General features: G+C 39.3%; 1 protein-coding gene across 6 annotated transcripts in view; it reads right to left on the bottom strand.

Annotated features, from left to right (window-relative positions):
• Positions 1-3048: 3048 nt before the first annotated feature.
• The window catches only part of PDE1A (phosphodiesterase 1A), a 200433-nt gene continuing 183878 nt past the window's right edge, over positions 3049-19603 (bottom strand). For 4 of the 6 annotated variants that reach the window (XM_077181350.1, XM_077181347.1, XM_077181349.1 and 1 more), the window contains 3 exons: positions 10453-10797; positions 5282-5401; positions 3049-4961 (listed from right to left, as the gene is read on the bottom strand). In XM_077181350.1, coding sequence (XP_077037465.1) covers positions 5325-5401; positions 10453-10797 — 422 coding nt within the window. In that variant the 3' untranslated portion in view covers positions 3049-4961; positions 5282-5324. The remainder of the gene's footprint in view (positions 4962-5281; positions 5402-10452; positions 10798-19603) is intronic. The other 2 variants (XM_077181348.1, XM_054636653.2) reach the window with 2 other exon arrangements.

Here is a 19603-nt window from a genome sequence, read left to right as displayed (position 1 = left end):
TACTATCCAATTAGCAAATTAATTTCTGGTATAATGACACCATCTCTCTTGGATTTCATGGAAATGCATCATAGGTGAATTTGACCCTTTGGCTCATTGAATTTTCATTGAGATAATCATATCTGGCTTTATACAAATAATTAGCCAATACTTTCATGTAACTTTATGTTTATTCATGGTATTATGATCCAAGTCCCACAGTCTTTCTTGCAGGTTCAGGAGTGTTGCTTGTAGGTGCACCAGCATTAGGTCCTATGTGGTGATGAGAAAGCTTTAGAACTAAAGTCCAAATAAAAGTGAAGAAACTTCTGTTCTGCTTAACTGTTCCATCTTAAAGCCAAGATTGCACCTACCATTTTGATTTTTACCCACTTATTTGGCTACATCTCCATTACTTCTGGTTTGTAATAATGACCTGTACAGGATGTTGCAAATGCATAAAACTCAACAGCTTTAAAGTTCATATACTATGTAATCTCAGAATAGCTGATTTTGTTAAGATATTATCTGTCCAAGTTCAGCTAATGTGAAGTTCCCCAACAATTCTCCACTCAAAGGCCACAAGCAAAGGACTGGCCTAGGCACAAAGAAAGTATTTTGCAGCAAAGTTCATCCCAAAAGTTTTATAAGAGACTTTTTCCCATTTTTTATAAGATATTTTTTCCATTTATAACTCCATGGTTATGACTTTGTTCCCAGGGGAAAACTTAGATATTCATAGTTTGATAAAACTTCTGAATGTTTGCCCTGGGACATGGAAAAGGAGTCTCTGGAGGCCCATTAGATACTTAAATGACCAGGAAAGTAAAATTATTCCAGGGATGAAGCCTAAATGTTTGCATAGTGTTTGACAGAGGACAATTTCTTTTACTCATAGCATTAAATTCAATTCCACTCATTTTTCCATAGTGTTTTTCAAGGATGTGATTTTTAAAAAATGCTTTTAAAGGGATGTACTCCCCTTTCAGACAAACCTTTTTCTGCTAAACTACTGGACACAGAAATCTCAATCTGCTGCTGGAGAATGTTAGCCATACTTACATTTTCCTCTTTCTCATACAATAACTGTATAGTCTGTTCAAAATACACATTTTAGACACTTACCACTAGTGATCTTGATTTGTTAAATTGAAAGTATTTTCATCACAGTAGTGGCTTGTTTGACTTCTGGCATCTCTACAAGAAGAAGGTCTTTTGTGCATGTAGCTCAGATGGCACCTGGAAAAGATGAACTGCAAAGAATGTGGTATAAAGTAGTTGTCTTGATTTATTTTCATCATGTACCTAGTCAGGATTTGATACATGTTTGAGCCCATGGGATTCTTTCCATTCATTTTCAATCCAAGTAGATAGGGGCCCTGTTTAATTCCATTTACACTGAATTTGGATTATAAAATTTACACCATGCCATGGAGGTATCCCTCAAAGTCATACCCTTCCTGAAGAATTGTTGCTAACAAGTACAGTCCCAGTGGCTCCTTCAATTTCAACCCCAGTATGATTTTTTTTGTATAAAATTATTTTATTGGTTATGTTTTTCTTCATGTGAGGGCTGTTTTAGCCATAAAGGCTAAGAAGGCAAGACTCGCTTAAAAAAATTGTTTTCAAACGTGCCATGAGGATGTGAGTGAGTTTGTGTGGCAAACTGGGACAATAATGGGAAAACTGTGGAGTCCCACATGGGTGGAAGGGTTGGAAACGACCATATATACACACTGTCAGTTCTCCAAGTCAGTCATACACAAAGGAGCAAAAATGCTCCAGGAAATCAAATTTGTAACTAACACTCAGGAGCTTCACAATCCTTGCCCTCAAATCAGATTTATTTGGGAGTATCATCATAGGAAATATGGACAAATACAGCAGAATAAAAACACACAGTTGTAGATTGCCTTCTTGAAAATTAAATTAAAAAAAAAAAAAACTGGCTAGATCATAACCCATAACAATATTACATAATATATCTGTCATATATCTCAAGATAAAAGTACAAAATAAAACTCTTGAGGGCTCATTTATAGCTACAGCTGGTCAGTGTGCTCGATGCAGGGTACATGCCCAGAATGCTGTGGGAGAGATGCAGATACAAACAACATTTCTTAGGGCCCCATGCAGTATTTTGGTAGCGCAGCCTTACAGGTTTCAGAGATAAAACTACTGTTCTGGGAGAGGCTCTCTCAAGAAGCCTTTCTCCCAAATGAAGCCAAATTTCACCCAGCCCAAAGCCTTAACCAGCATGTGTTGGCTCTATTGGTCTTTTCCATCAGAGAAAATGTCTCCTCATCCAAACAATACACCAAGCTTTGGGTCATGTCCAGGCAAAATCTTGCTAAGAATAAAGGAAGGAAGAAAGAAAGGGAGTCAGCTGGCATTAACAAAAAACTAAAGACTCTTCTTGTATTTCAGTAACATCTACCACAGTGATAAAATCTGAATACAAATGAGCAAATAGGATTATTTATAGAAAAATCACTCTTCTATCCTAATGAACGAGATCTGCAGGCAATGAGCACCTCCTGTGAGACCAGGAGCTCCTTCTAGCTTCTGCAGTGGGAGATCTTGGTGCTCACTATGACAGCAGGACACTGAGAGCCCCACAGGGTGCTTCAAGTTCTTTGCAGAATCTGTTCTATTTTCTGCTTTTATTTCCAGGGGAAAATTTTTGCAGAGTAATAAATGTCAATGGGATAGAGACACAAAAAAATTTAAGTTCAACTATGGTAAAAGCCTGAAAGTGAAAACACAATGTAAAGATTAAATTCTGATTGCTTCAGACTTTCAGGCTCAGTGAATCATAAATTATCATGTTGAAAAACAGTCAGTAGCAAATATCTAACTGGCCCAGTTTTTAAAGATAGTAATTGTCTTTTGTTCTTTTCAAATTTGGTGGGAACTATAGATTATCTACTTATCTAAAATAAGTTTCTGACTTCTCAGATCTTAATCAAAAAGATTTTCCACTGCCACAGCATATGGCAACTTACAATTAAAAAAAGTCTGATATGACCATTAAATTTCTTCTCTTGTCATAAGGACAATAAGAAGCCATAAGGTGGTTTACATTTTATTACAAAGGGAAAAAAAGAGTTCAACATTCCCAAAAAGGATGCAAAGGTGCACAGAGCGGTCCAGGCTACTAATAATTTGCTCAAACACCAGCAGAGAATATATATAAATTCTTAACTCTTAGCAAAAAATATTGATTGCGTTATAACATCTATGATACAATTTCATCTGTTAACATTTCATTCATTAACGGCACTGTACAGAAATCTGTCCATGCTAAATACAAGCCTTGGACCAGATACACAAAACAATTTAAATGTATTTTTTACATCCTATATGCACAAACATTTCTTAAGTTAAAACTATGCATACTACTTATGCATAGCACATATATGGCTTACATATTCAACGACAGGAATTCCACCTCTTGGCATGCCCTTGTCCCAGGGCTCAGAGCTTACACTGTTCCCAGCTCAACTTTGACTGCTCAGCTGTCAGAAAAGAGACAGTCAACAGCTATGGACATGTAAGGGTCAGCAAAGGGGATTGTTTCATGATTCCTTCTTCACTTGGACAAAGCGTGCCCTTGTGGAGGTGGAGCCTGATGCCTGCTGAACTCTGGTTGGATCCCTGAAGCAGCACATGAACAGCACACAGGTCTCAGTCACCCTTGGCACAGAGGAAAGTGCCACTGCCCCCACAAGTCCCCTTCAGAGCGGACCATGGCTGATTAGAAAGACTTTTTGTTCAGTGAGGTAATAACCACAGGGTCCAAAAAGGAGAACAGGGAGCGTCGGGAGCCACCTGAGTGCCTACAACCTGAATTGTAGGAGCCTAGAATTTCCTGGCAGGTTCCAGCAGAGGGAAAATGAGGTTGGCTGCAGCTGTGTAAGACACCCAGAGAAATCAGGAGGGGTCATGTGCAGCTCAGGGGAAGAAGAGATGAAAATGGAGTTCCTTTATGGGCACAGTTTGGGCTGGAGGGCTCATTCTGAGGCTTCTTGCAGAGGTAACTGCCTGTGTGCTGCTGTTTTTGCTGCCCCTCAAAAAGAAACAAACTCTAGGAAAGATGTTGCTGGATGCATGTTGTCACCTTTGCATTTGAGATAAACCACGACACAAGGCCTCTGTGTCACCTTCCAATTCTGTCTGAGAGGCAACACAACATTTTGCTGAAGTGAAGCAATTTTCATGTATTTCTGTTGCTTCTCTTCCACTCAGTAAAACAATAAGTACCAGCTTCATGGAAGGGCTGACAGCAGAGCTGTTGTCTTTCAAAATATATAACAGGATTCAGAATGTTTCAATCTTTAACGCCAGATGCTATTCAATTAATTTTTAAGAGATATTTCAAATACTTTCAAATTTGTTCAACACCAGTTCTGTCCATATGGCAGCCACTGCAGGGGGGAAGAATCTTCATTTGTGCAGGCTGGTCAGCGTAACTTTGCAACTTCCCTGTACAGTCTACAAACATTTATTTCCAGATATTTTAAGGAAGCTAACAAGTAGGACTTTTATGGTGCATGCAGCATGATTGCATGAACAAGTATCTAGAAACACATTTTGTTTTGATTTTCCATTTTCAGTGGACACCAGCAGCAGTGACACATAACAGCAATCCCAGGCAGATGACAAACATCATGTTTTCATACATCTCATGATTAACTGGAAATGTCTAGTACCAGTGATGCAACAAAGCAAGGTCCAACTTTGGCTGAAAAGATTATTTTGGCTAGTTTAAGAAAGCAGAATAGAAGAGGAAATAGCAACACAAAAACAACTGAAATCTTGCGAATTTTTAAGTGCCTTGAGTTACCAGCTCAGGGTTTTACATTTTACATTTTTTAACATTTTGTTCAATCATTCTCCACAGATATAGGATGATCCAAGAACAAGTTGACAGATAACAGCCTCTGAGATCATGAGGTAGGAACAGCTAGAGTTCTTTTCTCCTGCAACAGAGTTCAAATGAAAATTCATAAACAAGAGATTTCTGATGCTACTACTTTCAATATTCCATATACTTGAATTGAGGATGATTTATCACATGATCATTTAGTCTGGCACTAAGGATTCAGATTTAAAAGTATTGGTTTTCCCTTTATACTGAATTTTTTTAAGGTGACATTGAAAGTGGGGTATTCTGTGTCCTCATTTCAACATTTTTTAATATAAGCACAACTGGGATGGAACAAAGAGATTAAGAATAGCACTAAGCAAGCCTTTATGGTATAAAACAGTCCCCATTAAAAGAAAGAAATTACCAAATTACCTGTCCTGCCTGAAATGTCAGAAGCTTATAAGAAATAGCAAATCTAGTTCTGTACCAGTGCTTCTGTCTGCTCCGTGGCTTTTACAATATCTTCTGACTTCTTACAGTGTTTAGGCTCACCTGGAAGATAAACAAATGTGATTGGCAACATGAACGAGGAAGTTAACCAAGTCAAGAGAATCTGCACAGCCACAGACAGACAGAATCTAGTTCCTCAAGATATTTTAAGAATAAAATGAGGTTTCAGTCACTGCTTCCTTTAATTGCTTTCTCACCAAAATAATCATCAGCTTGAATTAAATAATCATTATGGTTAATCACAAGGCAAAAGATAGAATGAAAGCGATAGATCACAGCATGAAACAAAACTATGAAGACTTTTACATGAGTGTGAATAAAGTGGGTTTGGTTCATTTTTTTGTTCCAGCTTATTGAAAGTCAAAATTCACCCTCTGCAAAGCGCTGTTTAAATCCTCTTTACCGTAGGCTTTCAAATCAGAGTCTAAGTTCCTCCCAGATAATGAAAGATGCCAGTGTCAGGTTCTAAGAACTAAATTCAATCAGACAGGAGAAATGACACAGAGTAACACAAGCAGCTTTCAAACTAAGTGATACAACATGAATCTCAAGTAGACAATCATAGAATTAAACTGTTACTATTCCTTCAGTAGCTTTGAATGAGTACAGCTGAGGAATTTCTACACTGAGATGGGAGGCAGGGTACAATGTAGCAAACTCACAGTGTTTTTTACTAACTACATATAGAAACTTCTCAGTTTTATCCACTGGATAGAGAGATCCCTCCAGTAAGAACTCTGACTTGAAAATGTCAGAAAGAAAAAGCATAGAAGTCTCAAAAGTGGAAAAGATGATCAGGGAGAAGCTTAAAAGTTATAAAAATAGTGAGGGGAATATTTTTGAAAGCCAGAAAACTAAGGTAGAAGTAGTTGAAACAGAAAGCAGATGGTGCATGATCTGAAAGGAAAATTGAAAGATGGTGGCGAATTGAAGAAGAGGCTGACTGTTTAGAAAAGAGAATAGGAAGAGAGGAAAGAAAACTCAAGTGAACAAGCATGAAGAAAGAAGAAAATTAATACCTACAAATCTGCCATGGTTTCACTGTAAATGAAGAATTGCTACTGATTTCACCTTTGTTTCACTACCTTGAATGGTGGCAGAGTGTGTGCTGCCCACTCTGTAATGCAGAAACAAGCAGATGGGCCATATTCCCACAAACAGCATCCTACACCACTCCTTATTTTCATTCAATTTAATATGTAGGTGGAATACAGACAACCAATACTTCAAAGGCTTTTAAAGTCTCAAAACTGGAATAACATTAATAAGAACAAGGATGTCTACAGATCTTTCAGCCTGTGGCTCTTTTTGGAGGGATTTAGCAAAACTTTATTAGCATTATTATATGTAAAAAAAAAAAAAAAAAAAAAAAAAGGGGGTGGGAAGAAGTATAAGAAGTATGAAAGCAAAAGCTATCTATCTAAATATTCAGATTTTAAATTTGACACTTGAGTTTGTGGAAGTGTGGAAGCCTTAAAACAAGACAATTCACAGAATCATGGAATATGCTGAGTTGCAAAGGACCCCCAAGGATCATCAGATCCAGCTCCTGGTCTCTCTCAGCACCACTTCCAAGAATCACACCCTGTGCCTGAGAGCCTTATCCAAATGCTTCTTGAACTCTGTCAGCCTTGATGCTGTGACCACTGCCCTGGGGAGCCTGTTCTGGCACCCAACCACCCTCTGGGTGAAGACCCTTTTTCTAATATCCCAGCTGAACCTCCCCAGCACAACTTCAAGCCACTCCCTCAGGTCCTGTCACTGCCACCACAGAAGAGATCAATGCCTGCCCCTTCTCTTCCCTCATAAAGAGGTTGTAGCTGCAATTAGGTCTCCCCTCAGTCTCTTCTTCTCCAGACTGAACAGACCAAGTGACCTCAGCTGCTCCTCATATGGCTTCTACTCCAGACCCTTCCCATCCTGTGGCCTCCTCTGGAAGCTCCCTAATAGCTTGATATCTTTCATACATTTTGGTATAAATTTAAAAAAACTAAACAGTAACTTCTAAGGCGTATATAGTTTTCTGTTTGTACATCAAGTTTTTTATGTGATTAAAAAAAATGAGATTGCTAATGGCTGTTATCTTCTATACCCTATCTTTTTTATAAACACATTATTTTCTTTTTCAATCTAACCTTCCCTCCATCCTTATCCCATGCCTGAACAGGGCTGCCTTCCCTTAGTGGCAGGCTCCTGGTGTGCCCAAGGAGCACCGAGGAAGCAGGCAGCACAGCAATCTGCTCCTGCTCTGCTGGGACACAGAGGTTCCACACTCACTGAGCCCCACGGGGCCACCACAGCACTGAGCAGTCACCAAGCATTTGCCTGGCACAGGTGATCCCTTGATGCCACCTGCAGCACCATAAATCAAACTGGCATATGGATGCTGTGGATCTGCCCACTGCTGTTTAACCTGGCTGTTCTCCAGAGGCTCTCACTGGCTGAATGCTGGTGATGTGGAATGTGCTGCACACTCAGTGGGACTGGGCAGTCCTCTCCTGTCACAGAGAGTGAAGCTACTGGCAATCTGTTTTATCACAGATTTATTATCTCCCTTGCATTTTGATATTAAGGATTAATGTGGCTATCATTACGAGTGAGGAGTTAAGTTTGCCAATTAGCATTTATAAATCATTGAAATGTGGAGTCGTTTAATTAAACATAAGCAGTTTTTAAAATTAATGTTCTAATTAATAAATCACTCAGGAGAAAAGGAAAATCATCACTTAAAAAAATCCCCTTCTAATAGTTTCATTTAATCTTGTACCATTCAATTAAATTAAAGTGAGATGATGGAAAGGAAAAAAGGTATTTGTGGAGAAAAACAACATTCAGTCCCAACTGCAGTGGTGGTAGCAGCGACCCTCCAGTCTTCCCTTTGCACCAACCTGGACCCAGGGCAGAGCTACTCCTGTCACTAAAATGTGATGGTCTACAAGAGCTACACCTAGAATGAGATGTGACACAAAAAGCAGAAACCAGCCCTTTTTATATTTTTTTAAATGGGGAACCCCCTCATCATAGCACATCCACAGCTCCCAGAATGCACACACATCATCTTCCAGTGTTCCCCAGCTGCTGTAATTGAATCACAGAAAACTTAACTGGATTTTCTGCTTTTTATAAAAGACAGAACAATGACAGCTAACATATGAAATTTCAACCTGAATAACCATGTTGCTTTTCTTTTTCCCTACTATCTCACCCTCCCAGCCCTAGCACCCACAGGTGCTCACTTCTCCACCCCAGGAGTCAGCAAGCACTCTGGACATCCCCCCTAGCCCCCCATCCTCAGGACAGAAACTACAGAAGTAGAGAAGTCTTCTTCTTGGAAGAAACATGGAGAGTGTCCTGACAGATGTATGGTGTCTCTTAGAATACTCAAATAAGTCTAATTTGTGAAATAGAGAAAGGTCATGTGTTTGCTACCTTCTGCTTGCTTGAAGCAGCATTCCATTGAAAATGTCTGATCTTGGTTAAAGGAGTCCGGTCTGGATCCATTGGACATCAACAGAGGTGCAAAAACAGTATTAAAAACTGTTTCTTACTCATTTAATAAATTTCTCAGTTTGAAGTTTCAAAGTACAATGCATTCTCTAAAAAATTTCCTGCTTTAGAAAACAAATGAGATTAGCATGCTATAAGATAAGAAATCTCTGTTCTCATTGGAAAGGTAGAATGTAAAGATTGAAAGGTGGAATGTAAAGATTGAAAGGTGGAATGTAAAGATTGAAAGGTGGAATGTAAAGTTCATGCAACAGCATGAACTAACTGCATGCAGAGTTTTATCTGATCTCTCAATCATTTTTGTTGGTCAGCCATCTGAAGACCCACAAGTACAGGTACACCACAACTGCCTTCTGCCAAGTCTGAAAGATAAAAGATGCAGCTTTTCCTACAGCACTCCTCATCCAGGAGATGGAGAACTTCTCTAAGGCACTTAAATTTTAAGCTGAGCTTTAATACAAACCTGTTGTAAAAAATACATGTTAAAAGATAAAATGTCAGTTATTAGACAACGTCAAATGCTGTGAAAGTAATTTTAGTGTAAATATTTTGATTTAGGGCCCTAAATTAACCATCTGTTATTTCTGATGGAAAAAAACCTGTCAACAATAAAAGCATGGAGCCATGGAATGTGGAAATCTAGAGTAGGTGGGAGTTCTCCATAAAAAGGTTTTTTGATAAATATGCCAAGTCATATACTCATGTCTAAGCTAAGCATTATAAGCACTTCAATGCTGCTGCTCAGACAATGCCATACTTCTGGCACAATATTGCAAGGCTTACTGTCATTAAAGCATTAATGAGTTTCACATTTTAAGTAAAAGTGAGGAAAAGAAGTGTCATTATATCCTTGATTCTTCTTATTACCCTAACACTTCAAAGTTTACTCTAACTATAAGCAAACTCAGAAAATAAAATGAAGATGTACAGTGTCTTCCTCTCCCTTTGATAACATCTATATCTCATGGCTTGGACATGTTGCCCTTGATACTGTGTTGCAATCTCCAGATACTAGACATGGTCATCTTGTGATAAAATACTTACACTCTAAAAACATATTCTGACATTTCAGCGATGTTCTGGCTGCTCCACTTGGCTAGCAGCTACAGTCAAGAGACTGATCTTCCTGATTAAGTGAATGACACAGTCCCATGACTACTACAGCTGGCAAATTCCATCTGCTTAAGCTTAACTCTTAGATTCACACTATGTTTGGTACAAAGGATGTGGTTTACAAAATAACAATCATATTAGGTACCCAAACTGAGGGGAACAGATATTAATAGTGTAATTAATTATTAAAAAAGAAAATGTTAAATAGATCTGTTCTGAATAAGTTCACCTTATTCTTTAAATTATTCTAAAACCATTCTTCAAGTTCAACTAAAGTATATTCTCTAAAGAATTTTCTAGTAGATCCCAAATAGCTGATATCAAGAAGTTGATATTTTTAAATATGCTTCTATTTGATGTTTTAGGATACTACCACTTTTACACAGGCCTGAACAAACTGTCCTGTGCTGATGGTTTGTCCAACACCTTATTTCAGTATTTTACATTGCTGTTGATGTTTGACAGGGAGATACCAGACACTGCTGCAGCTTCACCCTGGACAGCTCCACGAGACTGGCTTGTGCTCTGTGATGAAGCATTACCATTCAGTGGGTCTGTATTCTGGGTCTCTTGCTGGGCATCGCTGAGATCTTTCTGGTTCGGATCAGAGTTAGTGCATTTTTCTGAGCTGGATTCATCACTCAGTGGAGTGTCCAAAGAGACTACTTGTAGGACGATGGATCTGGGAGGACAGGCTGTACCATCACTCCCCTGACTACTCTCATTTTGTGTCCTTGTTGCCTCTTCCTGTAACTGTGCATCTGTGGAATTTCTGCTTTGGTCTTTTTCCTGTTCACCAACATTTTTCCCAAGTTCTTCTACAAAGAGGGAACAAAATAGGTGAATTAGATAAGAAGGATATGCCACAATTTTTTGATTTCAGAGTAGTGACATATAGAGCTGCACACAGGAGCACTGTGAACATCAGTTTCTGCATGAGGCCATGCCCAGTGTTTAATATGGGTCAGATTCTGCTCCTGATTGCACAACTGCAGCTGAATGTAGCAGTCCTCTTTCTGGTTTGATGTCTAATACGTATCTCTTTTTTGGCCATAATACAGAGCAAGGAGCATCATCAGACAACAGTAACCTGAAGGATGGGAGCAGGAGGCCCCCTTCTGCAGGCATGTCCCTCTGCAGTGGTGCTACTGACACAGGACTAGGAAGAGCAGAGCTCATCAGTTCTGCAAGAGAGAGAGGGCATGGAGGGGAATGCCCTTCTGGGGATGGGGCAGGAATCAAAGCTGAGGGGAAGCCCTGAATGAAATTTGCCTGTCAACCTGGAAAAGTCCAAACCATCCAGTTGGGAACAAGCTGGAACAAGCTACAGGGTGTCATGTATTTGCTGTCCAGTACTACTGCCATTTTGGCTAAACACACATCTAGAATGGGAAGGGACAGATATGGGGGAAACTGTGCTTCAGGGGATAGCAGCAACAGAAAAAAATAATGTTTGTGGAAGGCTCTACTCCTTACTTTATTGCAGAGACCCAGAGAACAGTACAAATGAAATGGCCCAGAGTAAAAGGAGAAAGAACAGAACAGCACAGAGAGGTGGCACCAGGAGTAACTAGATGAAAAAGAAACAGAGAATGGAAAACTTGTGATGGCAGGTGAAGTGTCCAACAAAAAATAAATGCACCATCTTCATGGAGGGCCTATTTTCTTGCTATTGTAATCTGCATTTCATAAATTTGGATTTTAGAATCTGTACACTAGTATAGAAGATACCAAATACTGTCAATTTAAAAAGTTAGCATTGCAGTTTGAACAACATGGGCATAAAACAGCTGCATGATATTGCACAAAATTTCTAATTTGGATGTTAGAAATTACTAAGGAAGGGAACCAAGCATTGAGATACTGATGGAGTTCAACTGGCAACTCCCAGGAACTCTGATTTTGAGTGACCAGCCCAAATGCAGGCCACAAGGGATTGCACATGACAACTGAAAGATAACCCAGACTGTAAGCACATTTTTATTGCTGTCAGCATTTTGCACCACCTCACTTTTCTAAATCCAGACAAAAGTTCCCCCTGAAGTACAATTTGGTCGGTGAAATGGGATGGAAGGGAATATCTTCAAACCCGATGTGCAGAAGCATGGAATGATTAATTTCCTCTTTTTTTTGTCATTTATTCTTTCTAGTACATTTTTTTAAGAAATCAAGAACTTTAAAATTTGAGCAATTTCTACATTGTTAAACCATTTTTTCCAAAGCTTTAGTGTCCTGCTTGGTTTAGATTCCAAATCTTGTGCAACTTAGACAGGTAGTCTTTTTCTACAGACTTCAATGTAGCTCTTACAAAGAAGAGGTTGGGTTAAAGCCATTGAAAAATATGCATATGGAACTTGAAGCAAGCTATGTTCAATCTAGACATTATTTAAAGCACCCGTCACTCATGATATAACCTACCTACATAAAGCTTTTTTCCTAAGAAAGTGATTTATGTGCCATATTCGCCTCCAAATGGCACAACTACAGTATTTTCCTTAGCTTCATAAAAAAACCCCAAGAAAATTAAAATATAAAATATTTCACATGCTGTTCAGATGCATCAGTAAGTTAAAAAAAGCAAAGCTGAACTACGAACACACATAAAACTGTAATATTAATGTAGCTCATGCTGGTGAGATTTTTTAACTAAAAACCTAGTAAGAAGAGAGTCTTTTTCTCACTGAATGTTGTTTTAGGACTATTCTAGCCAGAATTCAGGTATGTCTTGGTGTAATTGGATGGTTGACCATTTTATTCTCAAATAAGTTCAGAATATTCATACATGCAAAAATCCACTGTTATTTTTTGTTCATAAAGTTGAATATCCAAACTTAAAATTGTTCTTATTCACTCCCTAGAAAACTTAAACTGGCAAATGAAGGTTAAAAGTTTAATTATAACAACTCTGATGGTTTGTTCCTCATTTATGTCATTATGGTCTCCAATTTCTGTGACAGTCCTGGAGATGATTTGAGATGATCTCAAATTTGTCAGTTTAAGGATACCTAAGCCAAACTCTAACTCAGGACTAACTGATGGATGGAGCTTTGAAATGAAGTATCTCTGCACCAAGATACACTTGGTAATATACCAGACAAAAGTGAAGCTTTTTGCATTTAAACTGGTGTAAGACTACAGGACCACCACCAGGAGTGGCTGGTGGGAGTGAATGAGACTGAGAAGCCTCAAGTACAAAATTCTCTATGATGCTGTCACAAGTGTCACTAAGAGCCCCCCCTGTTTTCTTAGTATTAAGTCTGTCACCTGCTGGATGTCTGACTCTATGTTCTGACTTGCTTTGCTCCCCTCAGCTTTAATCCACTGCTAGAAAGATGAAAAATTCTGGGTTCTTATGGTGTGTCAGCCACTTGTGGAATATGCTAAATGTGCTGGGAAAATGTAGATTTCTGCTTTCTATAACAGCTAATAATTGTACTCTATAATACATGTGACCTTTATATTGCATATAATATTTGGAATTCTCTAAAATTTCTGCTGTCCTATGTCACTCTGATGAAACAGAATTATCTAGCAGTCTAAATGAGGCTGAGACCAGGACAGTGACCAAATAAGTAGAATTCAAGCAGGGCAATGCTAAAGTAATCCTACTAGTGTAAGAGAAATGGAGCTGGCATGATGTCTGACCCCCAGTGCTGTGCAGGAGGAATTGCAATAAACACTGTGGCAGTCTCTGCCTCCAGCCAGCCACAGAATGCCAGGACCCTCACCCTGCACTGGGCTTCTGGGAAAAGCAAGCTCTCCCTTCCTATGGGCACATTACCATGGCCAGCCAGAGATGGAAAAGGACTCTGCTAAATGAACCAGGTAATCTGGCATTTGAACAGTCTCAATAATCAATACAAATGAATAGATTAATAAGATATAAAATATTAAACAACCACCTATCTTGGCCCTCAGAAAAGTTTTTGTGTTTTGGGGTGTGTCTGTTAGGCACTGAAGAGCTCAGGGACTGTCAGAGCCATTCAGATAAAGGCAGGCAGGAGAACATTGTGCAGTGCAGTCAGCTCAGCTACATGTTGTTGATGTTGCTACTGGTTTTGCTCTCTCTGCTTTAACTTGGCAAAAGTGCCAGGAGCCAGGCCTGTTTATGTATTTTTCAGCTGTTGGGTTTGTTTTCTTTACAAGAATCCAAGTGTCATTCAGCAAAATTTGTGTGAATTCCTCTATAAAATAAATGGATTCTATTAACCCTTCTCATAAAGGACTGTGCTTTAAGGCAGGAAAGAGCACAGAAATGCAGAACAGTCCTTTATGGGAAGCAATAATGGCATTTGACACAAACATGATAGAAAGGGTGTCCTTCCTCCATTGTGTTCAGGCTGTTGGCAAAGTAACTGTAATACAATATTTAGTTTGGAAAACTGGCAGGACTTGTAAGGCAATAACCAAATTTCAGAATACCTCAAAAATTCTGGTACTCAGTAATTTTGTATTTGCAGAAAATATGTTAACTAGTGAAGGCAACTTCTTTCCTCTCTTCTTTTAATCAGATTATACATTTTTTTCACTAAGTCACTATGTTTTTTTGTTTTGTTTTTCACTTAATAGGTGTCAGAAAATTTAATTGATTTCTTTAAGTTCTATTTTTACTGTTTCCAGGAGGGAATTGGAGCACTGAATTCCTATCAGTCCAATGAAAGACTGCAATGTCCATGAAACACTAAAACTGCCACAAGACTCAATCTCTAGCCCCAGCTGCAGCCGTCTGTGGTGTCTCCAAAGAACCCCAGATGCCCTGGAGGTTCTGTACTATCAACTACCACACTGCTTTCCACCAGGCCTGTTTGTCACTGCCAATGTGTGCAGCAACACTTTCAGGACATGGCCCAAGTGGTGAGGAAGCTTTGCTACATTTTGGAACTTTCTCTTCTGTATATGTCCATCAACTTTCTTTTGTCACCTTTCTGTAGTACACAAAAGAGGATTCAGCTGCTGTGGCCTGCACAGTACATGGCTTGTAAATTACCTTCCTCTTTACAGCAACTGCATCGCTTTAGCATGTCTGGATTCAACAGGAATAGAGAGGAAAAATACAAGAGCCATGTGCAAGCAGGACATCTCAAACCAGCTAATGGCAGTGCCTGTAAATCCCAGTAAAACAAATATCTGCTCAATCACACTGCTATTGTGTTGACAATAAGCTACAATTCTTAACCCTTACGGAAAGACATGATGACATGAGAGTTTTGACAATTAGGAAACTACCGAATTAGAGAGGAAAGCTGCTAATCTTCACTAAGAATTAAATTATTTGAGGACTCTGTAATGAAGAATGCTGCTGGTTGTAATGGAATCTCTGTGTATACTATGACAAACTTCGATTTCTAGGTTTGTCTCCCTTTTTTTACTGTAAAATGGAATTCCAGAAAGCAGTGACAAAACACCCAAACCAGGACAACATGGGAAAGAAATGTACCTTTCTAGGAGACATGTTCTCACATCAGCCATTTTAAAGAGAAAATTAAAAGACCAGGACAGAGTATCAAAATTCTTCAGAGAAGGAGAAGGCTGATCCTGGTGTCTCTGGAACTACCAAGTAAGTTTAAAGATGCGTCCAAAAGTTCCCAAACAACCATGATTATCCCCAACCAACCTACCATTTTCAAATCCAAGAAAATATTGCAGTAATGCACAGAGTAATTTAGGTACTGATTCCTTCCACTTTCTACTCATCTCACCAATTTCATCACAGTTATAGGAGTATATAAAACCACTGCAAACCATGTAATCCAGTGGCACTTAATATTATAGCATTATGTCATATAGAAAAAGTAGCAAAGACTAAACGAGCTAATTAAACCAAAACTTTTCACTAAAGGACTTGGTTAAAAATAGTTTGTGAATTTATGGTTTCCTAGAGTTGCTACCTCCACCTTCTACTTCTGTTTAGCTGTAAGCACAGGGGATTGAATGCTGGAATTTTTTGGGACAGGGAGTGGAAGGGACATGCTGCTGTGATCCTGCTAGAGGGAAAAGGTTCTTTAAGTGATGCAGACTGTCATGTGCAGAGACAGGCCAGCTCTTGGATGTGTGTTCCAGAGAGATCTAAAACAGGTTCCATTGGTAACAGGATGGTAACAGTGGTAACAGGTAACAGGTAACCAATGGTAACAGGTCAGTTACCATTCCTTTGCCTGTGATTTACCAGGTATTGCCAATACCAACCATTTCTTCCTACTCATAGCTCAACCCACTCCTTGCATTTACTCAGACCATGCTGAAAAATTCATCTTTTCCCACTTAACACGTTTCTGAATTAGTTCAGAAACTGTTTATGACCTAAGCATTTTAGCACTGCAATTAAAATCACTGTTCCTGATACTAGATGGGACTCCTTTAGCCTCCTGAATTGATTAGTTTCCAACAGAATAAAACCGTCCATTAGGGGAGATTTCATGTGCCAAACTGTCAGTCAGTTTCTGTGACTGTCACACACATCCTCCCACGGCCCGCCCTTCCTCGCGGCTGCTAAGTCACATTAACATGCTATCAGATCATCACTCTCAGATTTTCACATTTCAGCAGCTGCTACTCTCTTCTTGTTAGTGAGTCTGCAGAGAAAATCTTTCAGACAAAATGGAGCTGAGCCCTGTGGTTATTGTGACTGGAAGTATGCAGAACTGAAAGCGCCCGAGGGGAGCCTGCAGGTACCCTGCACAGGTCTTTCAGAAGAAACATTTGTCATTAAAAATTGCTGCCCATGGGGAAAAAAAAAGCTGATCTCTGCTCCAAAGATGCAATAGTTGTTATTTTGTCACATTTTTAGCATCAAAATTAAGCAGAGGCCAGTGTGAGAGACTCATTCAACCTCAGTTATTTTTCATCCCACTTTGATGAGGTCAGCCATCGCAGGCATACACTTTCAAGCCAAGCAGCCCAGTGTACTGCCAAAAGTGTTGAGGACAACATTTGTCACTGATGTCCTTCCACACAGATAATGCAAACTTGGTTCAGGTTCTGTACCACTGAATTCTTTAGAAGAGTTACATAAGCTTAAGATGAAAACAATAAGTTTGTAATACAACTGCTGTTGTATTATCCTGAAGATGGGCCCATTTGATTGGCAGCTGGACTTTTGGTGTGCTGTTCTGCATACCCTTGTGTTGTCACATGGCCTCAGGTGAGTGTCCTGAGCTGCCTGTGCCTCTTTTCATTATTAACAGAAATTAATGATCCTTTTTTATCCCTGTAACTTTATTTACAATGATACCTACTGAAGAGATTAAAGCATGTAAATCAGCAAGTATGATTATTAGTCTGTGCCCTTACATTCTGCTAAGAGTACCTGAGCTTGCCAAGCACAGACCAACTTTATTATTAAATCTTTGGAATAGTTTTATAGAACAAACCAAGTATGAATAAAGGAATAAACACTATATTTTTAAAATATTAAATAATTTTTTTACAATTATGTTCTAAGAAGGGTACTGTGAAGGATCTTACATGGTAGTTAAATCTTTCCTGATAAGTTTTGTGCTTCTTACAGCTTTCTCAGTAGGTCAATAACTTTCAGATCTTAAAATCCACTTAGAACACATATTCTCTAATGAAAGAACCTCTCAGATACATCTGAGCACATTTACTGTCTATTTGCTACAATACAATAATTGCAAACAGCAGCAGCCATCAACAATATATGTTAAAAAAATTTCAGGATGAAATAGTATCTTCATCACTGTATTGAGTTGAACAGAGACAGATTATCTGGTGATTGGGGCTTGGAATATTAATTAAACATCAAGGCTTTCAAATTAGAATCCCAGATGTTTGATCATTATGGTAATTCCCTGTTAACAGTACTCCCTGAAAGGCCTGAGAAACATTCCTCTAATTCTCCTGTGGTGAAAGGTTGAAGACCCTTAGGCTATAGAGCACTGAGCTCCCCTGCATCAACTACACAAGTCATGGCCTTTTTAGCAAAGTGGAGCCATCCTATTTACTGAGCCTTCTGTTAAGGATGCTTTCAAACAGCTCAGTGCTCTAGATAGATAAGAACTTCCCTTACTAACAGAGGCTTTCCAAAAAGCACACTATTCCTTGCACAAGCTGCTTGCTCTGAATCAAGCCTCCACAGCAACTGTCTTTTCAGGGAGAGGTAGTGCCAGCATCTTCAGGACAGCTTCCCTGTCAACAGCACTGTCACTGAGAATGAGTCTTTTCCTCTGGACTACCTGGCACAGGAGTCAGACCATCTCCTCTGGCTCTTGCTAAGGGAGCCCTTGCTCCAGCTGAACTGCTTCCCACAGGTGCTACACGTGTAACCTTATCCTGAAAAGCTGGCATGAGTTCAGGTCATCCTCAGGAAATTACATGGAATTTTGCTAGTTTCCTTTCTGTACTCCTTGGGCATCTGTAGTACTACATTTTATAGAGACAACTTCTCCTGAGCCTGTGAACTAAACTGGGAACAATATCTGCTGTTTGCAGAGCCCATTGACAAGAATGCAGATGGCTCCTTTAACAGCACAAGCTCTGTTTGTCATAGGCAGCTCAGGAAGTGTGTTTGAAGATCTGCACTGAGAGCCAGCCTGTTTACTACCACAACATGGTCCTCAAACATGTCACCTCCTCAAGGCATTCAGCAATTTGTGACTTGTCATGAATTATCTAGCTAGGAACAATGAGAGCACCACTTTCACCTGGTAGTGATTTTTCTCTGACATCTCTCAGTACATGCTCCTACTAACATACAAATAAAGCACAACTTCATACACATGCCCAAAGCAGTCTAAAGATTTTTCTCTGACATGGAGTCAGAGAAAGTAGCATGAGATCTAGACAAGATGAGACTAATCATCTGAAATTCAAGGGCTCAGGTTATTGACTTACAAGCTTAGTCAAACTTGGTTAATCTGAAAATAATTTAAAGGGAAGGGAGACGTATAACAATATTTTTTATTCTTTACTAGATGTTCATTTTGCGCAGCCTGATTAAGGATTTTCAACCTTTGCAGGGTACAGCTTCAGAGCAGATATACTGGACCAGTTGAAGACTCCCTTTTCCATTTAGTGGCAAGGATTATGTGCTACCTCAGAAAGTCCTCTACAGAAAGCTACTGTTACTTAACAAAAAAATCTGCTACAGCAGTCCTCAGGGACGACATATGGACTGTGGATGCAGACATTCCATTCCAAATGAATGGAACATGAAACTTCCACAAAACCCATAAAATCCACCCCACAGCTGTTAATTAACAAAATATAAACGTGTACTCAAAAGTATTTGGATTATTCACAAAGTTTCCTCTAAGGCTAAACTGGCACCCTGAAGGTCTCTATGCCATACTCCAGTCAACTGCAGATGTAGCTGCAAGTAGCCTCTTTGTGGCAGCAGATTTCTATAAATCTTTTCCTCACAGAGTAGCTCAAAAAACAGATTCAGCCACAATCATACAGAGACAATATCGTTCCTCAGGCGCTGGCCCCAACACCAGCTATTGTCACTTACCCATCACCTTCCCTAATGTAGGTTTTACTGCAATTCCATAGCTCTGTTCAGGCAGTACTTAGACATGCTTCATTACTCAAGTTGATGGAAGAAAAGGAGGTTAGGACAACCACAATCTCAACAAAATCCATTGAGGCTTGAGCATTAACCTTTCT

This window comes from Agelaius phoeniceus, chromosome 7, assembly GCF_051311805.1.
Source record: "Agelaius phoeniceus isolate bAgePho1 chromosome 7, bAgePho1.hap1, whole genome shotgun sequence".
NCBI lineage: Eukaryota > Metazoa > Chordata > Aves > Passeriformes > Icteridae > Agelaius > Agelaius phoeniceus.
This window is presented reverse-complemented; position numbering and strand designations above follow the sequence as displayed.